Source organism: Haplochromis burtoni, unplaced genomic scaffold (assembly GCF_018398535.1).
Source record: "Haplochromis burtoni strain Fernald_Lab_line unplaced genomic scaffold, NCSU_Asbu1 Contig_283, whole genome shotgun sequence".
NCBI classification, from domain to species: Eukaryota; Metazoa; Chordata; class Actinopteri; order Cichliformes; family Cichlidae; genus Haplochromis; species Haplochromis burtoni.
This window is the reverse complement of record NW_024582644.1, coordinates 41,104-55,976: the sequence shown is the minus strand read 5'-3', so window position 1 is coordinate 55,976 and position 14,873 is coordinate 41,104. Positions and strand designations below refer to the sequence as shown.

General features: G+C 42.6%; 1 protein-coding gene across 4 annotated transcripts in view; it reads left to right on the top strand.

The window, feature by feature from the left end:
* Positions 1 to 14,593, top strand: part of LOC102291285 (kalirin RhoGEF kinase) — a 158,979-nt gene extending 144,386 nt beyond the window's left edge. For 2 of the 4 annotated variants that reach the window (XM_042227835.1, XM_042227834.1), the window contains exons 44-58: positions 914 to 1,057; positions 1,538 to 1,633; positions 3,260 to 3,378; positions 4,272 to 4,338; positions 4,447 to 4,550; positions 4,625 to 4,694; positions 4,797 to 4,883; positions 5,088 to 5,180; positions 5,734 to 5,784; positions 5,883 to 5,960; positions 6,070 to 6,255; positions 6,656 to 6,827; positions 7,200 to 7,411; positions 8,555 to 8,826; positions 11,422 to 14,593. In XM_042227835.1, coding sequence (XP_042083769.1) covers positions 914 to 1,057; positions 1,538 to 1,633; positions 3,260 to 3,378; positions 4,272 to 4,338; positions 4,447 to 4,550; positions 4,625 to 4,694; positions 4,797 to 4,883; positions 5,088 to 5,180; positions 5,734 to 5,784; positions 5,883 to 5,960; positions 6,070 to 6,255; positions 6,656 to 6,827; positions 7,200 to 7,411; positions 8,555 to 8,826; positions 11,422 to 11,782 — 2,112 coding nt within the window. In that variant the 3' untranslated portion in view covers positions 11,783 to 14,593. Of the gene's footprint in view, positions 1 to 913; positions 1,058 to 1,537; positions 1,634 to 3,259; positions 3,379 to 4,271; positions 4,339 to 4,446; positions 4,551 to 4,624; positions 4,695 to 4,796; positions 4,884 to 5,087; positions 5,181 to 5,733; positions 5,785 to 5,882; positions 5,961 to 6,069; positions 6,256 to 6,655; positions 6,828 to 7,199; positions 7,412 to 8,554; positions 9,932 to 11,421 lie in introns of those variants that run through there. The other 2 variants (XM_042227836.1, XM_042227837.1) reach the window with 2 other exon arrangements.
* Positions 14,594 to 14,873: the final 280 nt, after the last annotated feature.

Below are 14,873 nucleotides of genomic sequence, written 5' to 3'. Positions count from 1 at the left end.
CACTGAGGGTGGTTTCCTGATCTGTGTTACAAACACTGTGGCTGCTGAAGCACTGAACATTCCCAGTGCTGAGATCGTGTGATGGTGCTGGGATGCAAACAGGTACAGCTTCACCTGATTGGCCTGTCGCTCACAAACTGACTGCAGACATGTGTGAGCATTTATGTCAATATATCTGTATTTATCCTGAAATATGACACACGTGTTTCAGTAAACTTTCTCAAACTTTGTTCGTCTTAAGTTTGACTTTGTCTGATGAGAGGTGTAACACTCCACTAACACAACAGTGTCATTTATTTAAACTGCAGAAAATCATGAACCGGGGCAGAAATGCATGTGACAAAAAAGCTTTTGCTGTCGGTGCTATCCTAAGATATACATGATTCACATAACAGGTGGTAAATAGATGAGGTTCCTCTTTTTGTGTGAAAAGTTTTTCCTTCTCTTACGCACAAAAACACCCACACAGACAAACGTGATCACAGCCATGGCTCCCTCCCTGATGGACGAATGCGTTTTATCCTGTATCCGCAGTGTTAGCCAAAAAAAATGATAACATCAGTGTTTCTGAGCCTCTACGTGACTGAGTGTCACCGTGAAAGGATCCACAGAAATAAATCGATTTGGAAAAACAATAAGCTTCGACTGCTTAACGAGGTTTATTTAAAAGCCCGAACCATGAAGCACGAGAGCCTATGATTCGTCATTGCTTCTGCAAATGAAATAAGCTCTGTCTTTGATGTCAGACTGGTTTTATAGAGAGCTGAACTCTCCAGGAACAGCTGCCACTTTATTGTTTTATTAGTGAAAAGATATGTGGCTCATAGATGGCACAGTCATGTTGTATCTTACTATCAGTGGGACCAGCAACGTGGTACGTAACCAGCTGCTGATGCTGTGTGTCTCCTCTCAGAGAGTCATCAGCAGAGATGGCAACATCCTGTCTAAGACGTCTGGGATGCAGAGTGGTGGAGAGGAGGAGCAGGATGAAGACGCCCACACCCCTCTGCCTCCCCGTATGAAGATCATCAACGACCCATCAGATCCTGATGACAAGGTAATTCGGCCCAGCAGAGTTTTTCCCTTAGGTTAGGCTCCCAGACAGGCTGCTGTAGGTCTGGCTTAGATCAGCCTGTAATTACACAAGTGTTGCCTGTGGGAAATATGCTGTTACTTACACTCATGGTTTACTCTGATCAGCGGGATCTGCTTAAAGTATAAAAACAGATGATTTTGTGTGACCAGCTGAACCACGTTCTGCTCGTCTGCTTCGATCTGCTGTCTAATAAACGGGGCAGGGTTTGGTAAACGGACTGATTCTTATATAGCGCTGTTCTACATACAACATGCCTCATTCGCCCACTCACACAAGCACTTCTATCTTGGAGCGTGTCCATCTGTAGCTGCTGTCTTCTGCCGATTAACAGATTTTCTCTCCTTCTTGCTCTTTGTTTCTTTGGTTTTCTCTGTATTTCTTTCTTATCATTCTAATATTTAATAAACACCTATACTTTCTGTTCCCCCTGTCCTCTCTCAGTCTTCGTCCTTGCTCACCTCTCTGCAGTCTTCCTCTGAGGTGCCCAGTGCTGCAGAGCTAGTTAGCGCCATAGAGAAACTGGTTAAAACCAAGATGGTGAGTGTGTGTTAGTTAGCACGGTCTAACAGGTGCTCTTCTTTGTTCATTTTAAAATGACTTGTGACGTCCACACAGTGAAGGCACGCGATGTGCCGACCACTCCAGCCTGTCTAATGACACTAATACACTATGTTATGAAAAGTATGAACTTGAGTGACATCCACAGGGTTTAATATGATGACTGCTCACCCTGCTGGGGTTCATGTGACTCCAGTTAGAAAACTATACTGTTGGTGTCTCTGACGGCAAGACTGAGTCGGTGGCCTCCAGCCCTCAGCTCGCTCTGGGAACACTCTGAGAAAGTGGTTTCCACAAGGTTTAGCGGTGTGCATGACAGCATCTTGGTATGCTGTTCTTATGGTAGACAGAGGTGTGATTAGTCACAGAACACGTCTCCACCGCTCTAGAGTCCAGCCTGCTTTACACCACTGCATCTGATGCTTTGCACTGGGTCATGTAAGGCTTGGATGCTCTGCCATGAAAACCCAATCCATGAAGCTCTATATGCTCTGTTCTTGAGCTTATCTGAAGTTCACATGAAGTTTGGAGGTCTGTAGTGCTCGACCATGACTGCGTACACTTCACTGAGCTCCTGAGAGTGACCATTCCTGTTGGCAGAAGCAGTCTGGACGCCAGGTGCTTGTTTTCCTACACCTGTGGCCACAGCACAGACTGGAACACCTGAGTTCAGTGAGTTGGATGGGTGAGGGAATACTTCTGGCAACATAGCTTTGGAGCACTTTGTAGTCTGTTAACCAAGTGATGGTAAAAATTCATGCTCATTCTCAGCTGCTTTCGTTTGTGATAAATGGAGGTCCACAGTCCGGCGGTGTGTTCATGTGGACCTGGTACTACAACAGAAACATCCGGACTTGTCTTTGTCATAGACGGTACATAAAAGGTTGACATCACAAGTGAAGCAAGTAAGAAAGGCCTTTAAAGCTGCCCTATTTCTACAATAAAATAGAATAGAACAGAATAGAATAGCCCTCTATTGTCGTTGCACGTGTACAAGGAAATTGTGGGTGCTCCACACTAACTGTGCACAATTAAAATCTAAATAGTAAGACGGCAAATATGAGAAACAGGAGGAATAGATTCAAACCGTGAGAGCGGCACAGAGTAGAGAGACTCCTGGGACAGGCTGGCTTAAGCTTTAACGTTGTTCCTTCTTGGCCTCGTCTTTCTTCAATAACAGATTTTAATCTCAGGAAACTTTCTGGAAAATAAATAAAAGAACAAAAGTGTCTTTTGGACCCCAGCGTGTCTCTGAATGTTTCACTGCTGCATGTATGAAATGTTGTATGTGCTGTGGAGTTTCCGTAGACAGACTTGCAGAGACATTTACTGCTGAGCTGATTACTCTCTGCTATCATCTAATAGACACGATTTGCAATGAAACAAAGCAGAAGTGTCAGTTTGCTGCTGCAGTGTTCACAGACAGCAGCTGTTAGCGCGCATGTTTGAAGCTCCTGCTGCCCTCTGCTGGCATCACACGTGTTTGTGTGGTTTGATCATGTAGAATTGTTACATATTCAACATCTGAGTATGCTGAACGTTACTGATATTGATAGAAATCAGTGGGACATAATCACCTGAACTCTGATCCTCTCATGTCTGCAGAGTCTAGAACCAGGAGTGTACCCGGGGTTTACCCCCCTCTGTCCGCCTGAACAAACCACTCCTGTTCAGCCACGCAACCCTGAACAGGAGCAGAGAGCAAAAGCTATGAGAGGACGGATGTAAGTACTGCGACTCTTTCTTCTACTTTGAACTGCTTCGAATTTAGAAAATGGAGGGTAGCCTTTGTTCAACAAAAGCACAGCCATAGCTCAGCTGATCTCAGTACTGCTTGATCCGGTCCACAGATGCTATGCTATGCACAAGCCACCTCCACCATAGCACTTCATGTTCCACATGACCTAATCACTGCGATATCTGTTGGCATCACTGCCAGCTCTTTTCTGCATCGACTCTCGATTCTGTTCAGTATAACTTACTACAGACAGAATTGTCAATCTTATCTTAGAGTCCAGGTATTGAAGGTGGATGAGTTTAGCTGGGGGTCAACCAAGTAACAGACAGTGCACAAGAGATGAAGAGGCTGGAGGCGGGTGGAGATGAGTGTCAGGGGTGATTTGTGACAGGATAGCAGCAAGAATGAAAGTGAAACTTTGCAACGTGGTAGTGACAAAAAACATGAGGTGGAAGCTGTAGGGGGCGGAGCTGAAGATGCTTAGAGTGGGAGTGACCGGGAGGGACAGCAATGAGTAGGTTACAGTCTCCACTTCACCCTAAGGCAGGGGTGTCCAACTCCTGGGGCCGGTGTCCTGCAGGTTTTAGATCTCACCCTGGACACCCTGCACGCCTGAATCAAATAATTAGTTCACTCCCAGGCCTCTGGAGAACTTCAAGACATGATGAGGAGGTCAAGGACACATCTAAAACCTGTAGGACACCGGCTCTGGAGGCCTGGAGTTGGACACCTCTGCCCTAAGGAGAGAGTGAGATGGAGGCAGATGTTGGAACCTCAAGAAATAACCATGTTTACAGTGTGAAGCATTCACTAAGGCACTAGTCCTCTGTTGCAGCAGGAACAGAAGCTCTGTGTTAACTTAGCTGTTTTTTAACACAGGTTTGTTCTGAACGAGCTGATTCAGACAGAGAAGGACTATGTCAAAGACCTGGGCATCGTGGTGGAGGTGAGTGCTTCTGCAGAATCATTCTGTGCAGCGGTCTCCTGCCATTTAAACAAAGGGCATCAGGAAATGTACATTTGGGTTCAAAAGTTATCAACACTTTGACTGCAGGGGTTCATGAAGAGGATCGAGGAGAAGGGCGTCCCAGACGACATGAAAGGAAAAGACAAAATCGTGTTTGGGAACATCCACCAGATTTATGACTGGCACAGAGAGTAAGTCGAGTGTCGGCTGGAAATGATGGCGTGAAGGACGGGGCGAGGGGATAGTAACAATCTTTATCTGTCAGTTTCTTTGTAGGAGAACTGGAGAAATGCCTGGATGACCATGAACACCTCCCTGAGCTCTTCATTAAACACGTTAGCTAAACACTGTGTCGTGATTGTGTCACCGCACTAGAGTACATAATCTCTGCTGTCCCAGTGATTTGCTCTCTAATCAAAGCTCCTTTGTCTTTACAGGAGAGAAGGCTCCACATGTATGTTGTTTATTGTCAGAATAAGCCCAAGTCAGAGTTCATCGTGGCAGAATACGACACGTATTTCGATGTAGGTGAAGCTTTGATTCTGTTCATCATTAGCAGAAGGTGTGCAGTGTGATCTAAACAGCAATGTTCTTTTACATTCATCCTCGATATGAAATGCAGGGACGACCCTTAATTATCTGGACTGATACTGTCTTTGTGTGATGTTACTGGGAGTATTTGTGTGAAGTGGACAAAAGGACACACAGTTCGGTTATTTCTCTTCCAGGGAATCCAACAAGATATCCAGTCCAGGTTGTCCATCAGTGACTTCCTCATCAAACCAATCCAGAGAATCACCAAATACCAGCTTTTACTGAAGGTGACAGACACACACAGTCTCTCCTTATCACAAAAGAAAATGCCAAAGAGCATAACTGTGCTCCACATGTTATAAACAGGCCATTAGTGTCACTGTAACTCTAACCTGACTTACTGTCCTTTACATTATCGTTTACATTTCTGCATATTGAAGCTTTAACATTTCTTTGGCCAAGAGGAACTGTTTTTGTTGTTTTTACTGTTTTTGTTGTTTTTACTGTTTTTGTTGTTTTTCCTGTTTTTGCCGTTTTTGTTGTTTTTACTATTTTTCCTGTTTTTCCTGTTTTTGTTGTTTTTGTTGTTTTTATATTTTTCCTGTTTTTCCTGTTTTTGTTTTTGTTGTTTTTACTATTTTTCCTGTTTTCCTGTTTTTGTTGTTTTTACTATTTTTCCTGTTTTTGTTGTTTTTACTATTTTTCCTGTTTTTCCTGTTTTTGTTGTTTTTCCTGTTTTTGTTATTTTTGCTATTTTTGTTGTTTTTCCTATTAGATGAAAGTGTTGATGGTAGCAAGCTTGGTTAGTCTGATTAAAGTTGGGCTTCTCTTCTTCCTCAGGATTTCCTGAAGTACAGCTCAAAGGCAGGAATGGACTGTGAACAAATTGAGGTAAAAATGTAAAATGCTTTTCAATCCGGCATGTTTGTGCTGACACATCCTCCTCAAATGAAAAACTATCTAAATATCTCTGTCCATGACTTTTACAGAAAGCAGTAGATTTGATGTCTCAGGTCCCGAAACTGTGTAATGACATGATGAATTTGGGTCGGCTGCAGGGATTTGAGGTAAGTTTTGTGGGTCTTCACAGTGACATGTACTGCACACACTATGACATGTGTGGCGTGCTGTAAAGCCTAAGAGAGTAATGTTTTTATCAACCTGGTTTCTCTGCAGGGGAAACTGACCAGTCAGGGCAAACTGCTGCAGCAGGAAACCTTTTTTGTTACGGTGCAAGACGCCGGCGTCCTGTCCCGCTCGAAGGAACGACGAGTCTTCTTGTTCGAGCAAATCGTGATCTTCAGTGAGCTGCTGAGAAAAGGCTCGTCCACACCTGGCTACCAGTTCAAAAAGAGCATCAAGGTATTACAAAAAGTGGGTTACAGGTCTGTGATCAGTGAACTGGTTTAATCTCATGAAGAACACAAAAGCTCACACATGTCCTGACTTCAGTCTTTGAAACCAGGTTTTCATCCACATTTGATCATGTTGGACAAAATCATTGGAGAGCACAGAGCAGCGTGTGTGTAGATGGTTGCAATAAAGCTGTGCCCATGTTTGTGTGCATGCAGTATGTTCATCACAAAGACACAGCAGACTGCTTTAAATGAAGTGTATATGAGCAGGTCATACTGAAAAATGAGAATATACATAGACCTCCTAGCGAGCTCCTCGAACCACGCCCTCCTCCAGGCTCCTGCAGGAGAGGACCTGGTGGTTTGTGGGATGGTGTTGGTCTAACACTGTAAACTTTTCCATGCAGGTATCCTACTTGGGTCTGGAGGACAGTGTGGATAATGATCCCTGTAAGTTTGTGTTGCTGAGTCGCGGATCATCGGAGCGTTTCACCCTGCAGGCAGCCAATGTTGACATTAAGCAGGTCTGGGTCCAACACATTCAGGAACTCCTGGATGCTCAAAGCAACTTCCTGTCTGGTGAGGAAACACTGAGGATCTTTGTGTTCAGCAGAATATTACTTTGTTTTCACTCGAGCTTCACGTTTGTGAAAGCACATTACAGGTTTTTTGGTATTTTCTCCTAAATTTTAAGGATGCTACTTTTAATTTTTAACCTAGCATGCTTTAAAAAATGATTGTACAAACTGGCACATAAACGAGAAGACTGTTGCTTTCTGGCTGTGGTGCCTTCACCACCTAAAATAAAACTGCCATGATCATAAAGTAGTTTAGGTGGAAACATGATAAAGCCTGATATCTGTCACTTCCTTAAGCTCGTTCCCAGAAGGTAGGCAACCCATCCAAACAAAAATAAATGAGCCTCATCTAAAGTGCTTTTTCTGTCTGCAGCTCTGCAGTCACCCATCGTCTACCACAATCAGCAGAGTGGAGGAGGCAACAGCTCATCGCTGACCAGAAACCGCTCGTCCTCAGGGAATCAAACTACCGCGTCCTCTCACAGCCGACCCTCGTCAGTGGTCGGCCTCTGCAGTACGGAGAAGGGGAAGAGCCAAGTCAAAGTCTCCACTTCTAATGGAGGTTCATCGTGTTTTGACTCCATGGTGAGTGTGTGCAGGTTATATGATTATCAGCTTACCTTTATTTTTTTAAATTTGTTTACTTTCAATTTGAGGATTTTATTGTTTTGTTTTTGGTTATTTAGTTTTAGAATTTTGTGTTGGTCTCATCTAAGCACAGCCTGCAGACTGCACCAGGCACTCGCTAAACTGGGGCACTAAACAGACTTTTGTAAGTCAAAATGTAGGCTACTGCAGGTGTAGCAGCAGTTCAGTTTGTGTGTATGTCGGCTTGTCCATGTATGATTTGTTCTAATAGCCCAGTTTTCATCCATACGTCCTGGTTCCTCCATACCTGACACAGACTTTGTTAAACCAGTAAAAGCTGGTATGGCTTTGGTTATGAAGGCCGGCCCGTGGGGTCTGATCCATAGCTCCACCATGATAGTGGCAACAATGAGCACGTGAGCATCAGCACATCAGTCTGATGAATCACGCTTTCATTGACACAACATCAGTGATGCACGTGTCCAGGTGCATGTGCATCACTGATAGGGAACACTTGGCACTGTGGGAGGAAGGCAAGCCGAGACTGTTGCTTTGGGCAGAACCTTGGCTACGTATCACCCTCCTAAGTGCTGTTGCAGATCGTGTTTAGCACTCTCTGCAAACAGCTGATCTAATAAAGTTTCTAATATACCATCAGGCGTGTCAAAGATGCTCAATGCAGCCACAGATGAAGCACCTTAGTTTGGGCTTGAAACCAAGTATAACTACAACTAAACTGCTTTTGTTCATTGTTCTTCTCGTTGTTTTGACTCGGCTCCCCACTCCTCATCTCCTCGTCACAGTATTGGATCAGTTATGCCTCTTTGTTAATTATTATTATTGTTCGTAATAATAATAATTTGATTTTAATAAAATGAGCGTGTGCTGCTGATTCAAGTAATGAAACCTGTGTTCACTGCTGTTCTCCCTCCACTCCTGCTCCTCAGCCCTGAACTCCCTCTGCTCCTCCTCAGGTTGACACCAGCTGTATCACAGCATTTCTGTTATCCAGCCCACAGTCGCTCCTTAACCTCATCCTCAATTGTCCACATTGTGTCTCCTCCATCCTGCTCCTCTTTTTCTTCTGCCTTTCCTTTCCCTCGTCCTGTCGGCCATTCTTTCCTTCCCTCCTGTCTGCAGGACAACAACGACATCACTTCCACCATGCTGGTCACTCAGGACTACTCGGCGCTCAAAGAGAATGAGATCTGTGTCAGTCAAGGAGAGACCGTTCAGGTCATGGCCACCAATCAGCAGAACATGTACCTCGTTTACCGGCCAGCCAACAGCCAGTCGCCTGCCGCGGAGGGCTGGGTGCCAGGACACGTCTTAGGCCCGCTCACAAAGCCCATTAAAGACTCTTCTTCTACTTGCTCCTTCTCAGCAGCCGTAACAGATGCCAACAACATCAAGTAAGTCCCCACCCACCCCGCACATCTTTCCCTGCAGACTGAAGCACTTCTGGTTGGGCTTGAAACCAAGTATTCGGATTGAATGAGAGGACTAAGCTGACAAAGGTCTGTCTAAATGTTTTTGTTCTGACTCTGTTTCCATCACCAGCTCCTCAGCTGTCTGCGTCCTGTGTTTAAAAAGCAAACACAAAAAAATGTTGGACTTTGTTTTTTCTTGTTTTGAAGGTACAGAGTTGTTCTCTAACTGTCCATCAAGCTGCTGCAATGACTTTGATTTCTTGAGCCGGTCACTTATCGGCTCTGTGGCGATGATGTTTAAACAAAAAAGCAAAATAAAAAAAGGTTTTGAGGCTTGAAACTAACAAAAGAAAGAAAAACAGCTGATTCCCACAGAAATAGACAGGATAGAAAAAACTTGTACCTTGTTCCTAACTGGAAACCAGAAAGTGAAAAGTACTCGTGTGGAGCTAAAACCGACTTTTTACTTCAGTTCCTAACACTCTGCATTTTCTTCTGTTTTTGTACTTTTTTTTTTTATTTTTCCTGCTTTCTGTAAAACAAACAAACAAAAAAAAAACCCTCACCTCACCTGGGTCATTGCGGTGCCCTCAGTCCTGTTCTCCTCACAGATGTTTGTTTATTCCTCTTATTGTTGCTGCCCTACTAATAATTATTTTATTCCACGGACAAAGTTGTATTTAATTCTTTTTTTTTGTGTTGAATTTATGTTGGCAGTTCACTGTACAGAGTAAAAACATTGACTGAGGCTCTACAACATTCCTGTTTTTGTTTTGTTTTGTTTGTTTGTTTTTGTTTTGTTTGTTTTTTTATCTAAAAAAAAAAAACCTTTTGCACTATTTATGACAAGAAAAATATGAATGAAGTCAGGCTGTGCAATATGTTTGGTGGCAAGGTCAGCATTGTACTCTTGGTAGTCTATTAATAATACTGATTTTAAATTTGTTAAATAAACCTTTTGGACTTGAGCACGAGTTAACAAAGCGGTGTCAAGGTGAAGATGTTTTATTTGACATTTGGCTGATGATGGGTGACGGTTTGTAGTAGTTTTTAATATTTGTAAATAAACCACAACAGCAAATGTGAACCAGAGTGTCTGCCTGCATGTGTGTTCAACTGTTATACCATTTTAGAAGTAAAGCTCTCTTAAAATGAGCCAAACATCATCACAGAGACACGTTTTTGTGACAAAAATAAATGTAACTATCAACAGATATTAGCAGAACATGAAGAAGTAACGACGGCGATCTCATATCCACACCTGAAGCTGAAATACATACATAGAAATACTACTGTACAGAATACCACTTTGAGTCCAACCTGAGACGTGTCAGCATTGTTTAGGTTGGTGTACAGGAGAGAAAGAAGTACACGGACACAGAAATATCAGACTAGTTCAAAGTTGTCATCCAAGCAGACTTTGTGCTGATTCCAGCTCTGCTTATTGGGAAGTTTCTAGATGAATGATTTCTGTCAAGGTTTTAATGCCAAGAACCAAAAATCCCCACAGCCACACTGTAAATTCAGGTATATAAACCATTTACTGCGTTTTGTTCCTGTTTGGTTAATTTCAGCTTTTTGTGTATGTTGTTACATTTGATTTGTTTCGTTTCAGTTTTCACTAACCTCACGGTTTGACACTCCACAGAAGCTACAAACTCTAAACTTAAGTGGTTTAAACTTCAGAGCTTTGAATAAATGTAGCAGCATTTGGTAACTGAACAAACTGTAAAGCCTTTAAAATCTTCTCAGAGAATAACTGTGGTTTATTCTCAGCTGCTTTTTCGCCTTGATGTGTTTTTAGGAGTTGAGCTAACTTTGCACTGGAATAAATCAAAATGACTAACACAAGGTTAGAGGTGAACAAAAGAGATTTATGTAACTTTCCTTTTTAAGCTGCATCGCATCGACGTGGACGGGAAGTCCTACTAATCATAACTATGTATTTAAAGTTTACAGGAACTATAAAAGATTGAAATTAACAAATTAAAAACATCATTGCACTAATTCTTGTACATAGAAGTCCAGCTGTGTCAATAAAGTCAGAACTCTCTGTCATCTGCTCTAATGTTCGTCTTCATGAACCAGAAGAGTCTGGCTGCAGATTCAGGCACTGGTCCTGTCTGGATTTTCTCAGACTCGAGGTGTACAGCCATTCTTTCTGTTGAAAAGTGTTTTTTTGTTTGTTTTTGTTATTGCAGTAGCCTACATTGTCTTGTTTGTAGAGAATGTATTTTTGCTTTGTTGGAGGCTAACATCCAGAAGAGCAGTTTTGGGATGCTTCAGGTACTTCCTAAAAGATTTCCAAATGTATGTAAACATCTTTCAGTCTTACAATAACTCATAAACTGAAAACAACAAGTCCAAGATGACAAAAGTTCAAACCCCAATAGATAATTTATCGATACTATTGTGGTCTTGTCTGTATCTATTCACCTTATGAAGCATTACGTCATGTCATAAGCTGTCACCATAGCAACCTGACAGGTACGTTGCTGCTGCAGCCAGACTCAGCTGGACACCTCTGAGCTTCACTTTGATTGGCTGGTTGATGTTTGTTGTTCCCATACTGTACAGGAAGTCTCTGTCGTGGAACACACTGCGTGCCAGGAAGCGCGCTGAAGACAAGGATGCCTTCTCAGTAGGGGTCAAAGGTCAGGAGAATGGCCTTCTCCGTAAGCCCAAAGAAATCGCTCCTCCTACCCCGTTCGCCTCGTCCGACCCTGTGGTGAAAGGCAAAGTGAGTAAAGCAGGCCGACGGTGCGCACTGGTGATGTTATGTGTGTGCCAAAACCCCTCACCTCCACCGCCCCACTCGGTTTATGTTCTTTGTCCTAACCTCAGTATGTGTGCGTGTGTGCAGACACCTGTAGACACACACAGGTGGATGTGTCTCAGTGGGACTCCAGGAGTGGTTCTCAACCTGCATGACGCATGAATTCAGACTGATCGGTTTCATTTCTTGGATCACGTCTGTCCTACGGGACCATGATTTCTCTATTAAAAACCCTTACTGGCTGCAGCTGATGGCGTTACAGAGTAGCACAATTACTGCCATCGACAAAATCTCAAGCATTGCATTGTGGGAGAGACTGACTGGGATATTTTGTGGAATCTTTGGAACAAATGATTGACTCAGAATTCAGTCAAAAGACCAGGAGTGACATACTGTTAAAGATTTTCTTGGAGTGGTAACTGGATATGCAGGAAGCCAAACATACATCACAGGTAAACTGTCAGTCATTTGCAGTATTGAAGAGTTATAAAGAGCTCTAAATATCTATATAGTTATATATATTATATATAGAGCTTTATCATATTCTGCTCTGCACATTAGCATGTTCATTTATGCTACATTACCCAGTATTAGCTTCTAATAGTTGCTTTAATTCAAGGATTTTTCCCCCAAATTTTGTATTAACTGTTGAGGAATGGCAGCAGGTGTTACACATAATCATCCATTCAGAGGCTCAAAACTCATTGTTTGAACTGCCAGCAGTTTCATGGCCTTTTGAGGTCTGCAGCCTCTTTATTTTGTAACAAATGAAACTTGAGCTTTTCACTGTGAAAGAGGAAGTTATCATTAGGCTGAAAAACTAGACATTTTAAATATAATATAGACAAAGTATTCAGAATGAGCTCAAACATGTGTAGCAGTAATGTTAATCTTTTAAACACTGATGTGTTGTAAGGTGTTTGTTTCCTAAAGGAATGGTTTGAAAAATACTTCCACGACTTATTTTTTCAGCTAATAATAAATATTTTTCTGGTTATATATTTATTTCTTTAACAATAAACGTAATGATATTTCACAAATCTCCTGTCAGGAAGGAGTGCAGAAAGGTAAGACTGCCCATGTGGAGTACAGATCCAGTTTATCTTGCTAACAAGCGGAGGACGATGTCTTTGCTTGTGTGTGTGGCTCGTTTCCATCTGCACTCCACTGCCCAGAGCAGTGTGTCCACCTCCGTACTCGACCGTGGAGATGTTGTTACTTGGTTCATATTAAGGATTTCTCTTCATTGAAAATTCTGAGTTGTAGGGGATCAATTACTTATTTCAGTCAGTTACAGATCAATTTATGACTTTTATGTGTTTTTCTGGAATTTTGGTTGATATTCTCTCTCCATTAAAATGAAACTACCATTTAAATTAGAAACCATCCGTTTCTTTGGGAGCAATCTTGCAAAGAAATTCAGCATCATTATTTTCCCCTTTGTAATATCTACTTAGACCTTGTTGAAGTCAGTTGGCTAAATCCAAAAAGAGCAGTGAATTTTAGCTGGTCACAGCCTTTATACAAAATATACTTGTGCTCACATTAGAAATTAGTCTGACTTATTTGTTTTCCGCACATGCAACCACTACAGCTGCTCTTACAGTCTCTATGCCTATCAAATCCCACTATAACCCATATGCACTATACTGCCAGAAGTATTCACTCACTCATCCAAATCATGAATTCCAGGTGTTCCAATCACTGCCATGGCTACAGGTGTATGAAATCAAGCACCTAGGAATGTAGACTTTGTAAAAGAATGATCCGCTCTGTAAGTTTCAGTGTGCTACAGTGATAGGACACCACCTGTGCAAGAAGTCCAGTCGTGAAATGCTGAGGCACATAGTGTGCCAAGGTCACCACCTTTGGGAAGATGAGGAATAGCTCATGATTTGAAGTATATCACATCCTCTGCCATGGTACGGGCAATCTTATGGCATGGACAAGTGAAACCAGGTTACCACTGTTAAATAATGATGTGCTTGCTCATTGAAGTGGCATGATGAAATCTGAAGTGTACAGGGCAATACTCACACAGTGTGACTGACTCAAAGCATACTGCAAAAGCAAACCAAGTTTCTAATTGCACTGAAATTACCTTTAATCACCAACCCAACCAGATGTTTTTCATTTTACTGAAGGCGAAACTGAAGGCAGAGAAATCCACAATCAAACAGCAACTGCACTAAACACATAGCAGAGCATCTCAAGAGAGGAAACAGCATTTGGTGATGTCCAAAAACAATTCTTATATGATTCATTTGGCAACTTAATTTTAAGCTTCTATTTTTTTAATTCCTGGTTTTAGCACAATTGGATACGCCATGTGACACTTTATGTGTTGCATTCAATGCTCCTCATTCATTTTAAAAAGCTGATCTCCAGTGAACAATGAAAAAACTGCGTCTCCAATCAGTGAACAGCTGCAGTTGATCTTGTTGGCAGTGATGTAGGCTGTGGCTGGATATAGACTTCAGCTGTGGTTCAGTGTGTGGTGCTGTGAATACTGTATGTCTATGCAAGACTGTTGGAAGATGCAGTGATTTTATGAAAGAATTTTTCTTATTAACATAGTATAATCAAAACGGAGCTGTTGCATGTATATGTATTACAACCATGCAACTTATGCTGCAGCGATAAGAATAATAGCACAGCCAAAGTCTTGAGTAACCATCAGCCACAGGCTGCAGTCATAATCACAGATGCAATCTCTTTTTGAGAGATTTAACATATCAGATATAAATTGTCTTTTTGTACATATATATCTAGCATTATAATAATCTTATGAAGACAGATACTCTAGGATCCATCCATCGATCATCTTCCGCTTATCTGAAGCTGGGTCATGGAGGCAGCAGCCTAAGCGGAGAAGCCCAGGACTCCTCCTCCCCATCCACCTCCTCTAGCTTGTCCAGGGGAACACCAAGGCCTTTCCAGGCCAGCCGAGAGATATAATCTCTCCAGCGTGTCCTGGTTCTGCCCTGGGGGGGCCGCCTGCTGGTGGGACATGCCCAGAACACCTCGCCCAGGAGGCGCCCAGGAGGCATCCTTGTCAGATGCCCGAACCACCTCAGCTGGCTCCTTTCAATGTTGAACACCTCCTGGATGGCCGAACTCCTCACCCTATCAGTAAGGGAGAGGCCATCCACCCTACGGAGGAAGCTCATTACTGCCACTTTTCTCCACGATCATATTCTTTTGGTCACTACCCACTAGGGCTGGGCCATATTATACCGTTCACGGTAATACC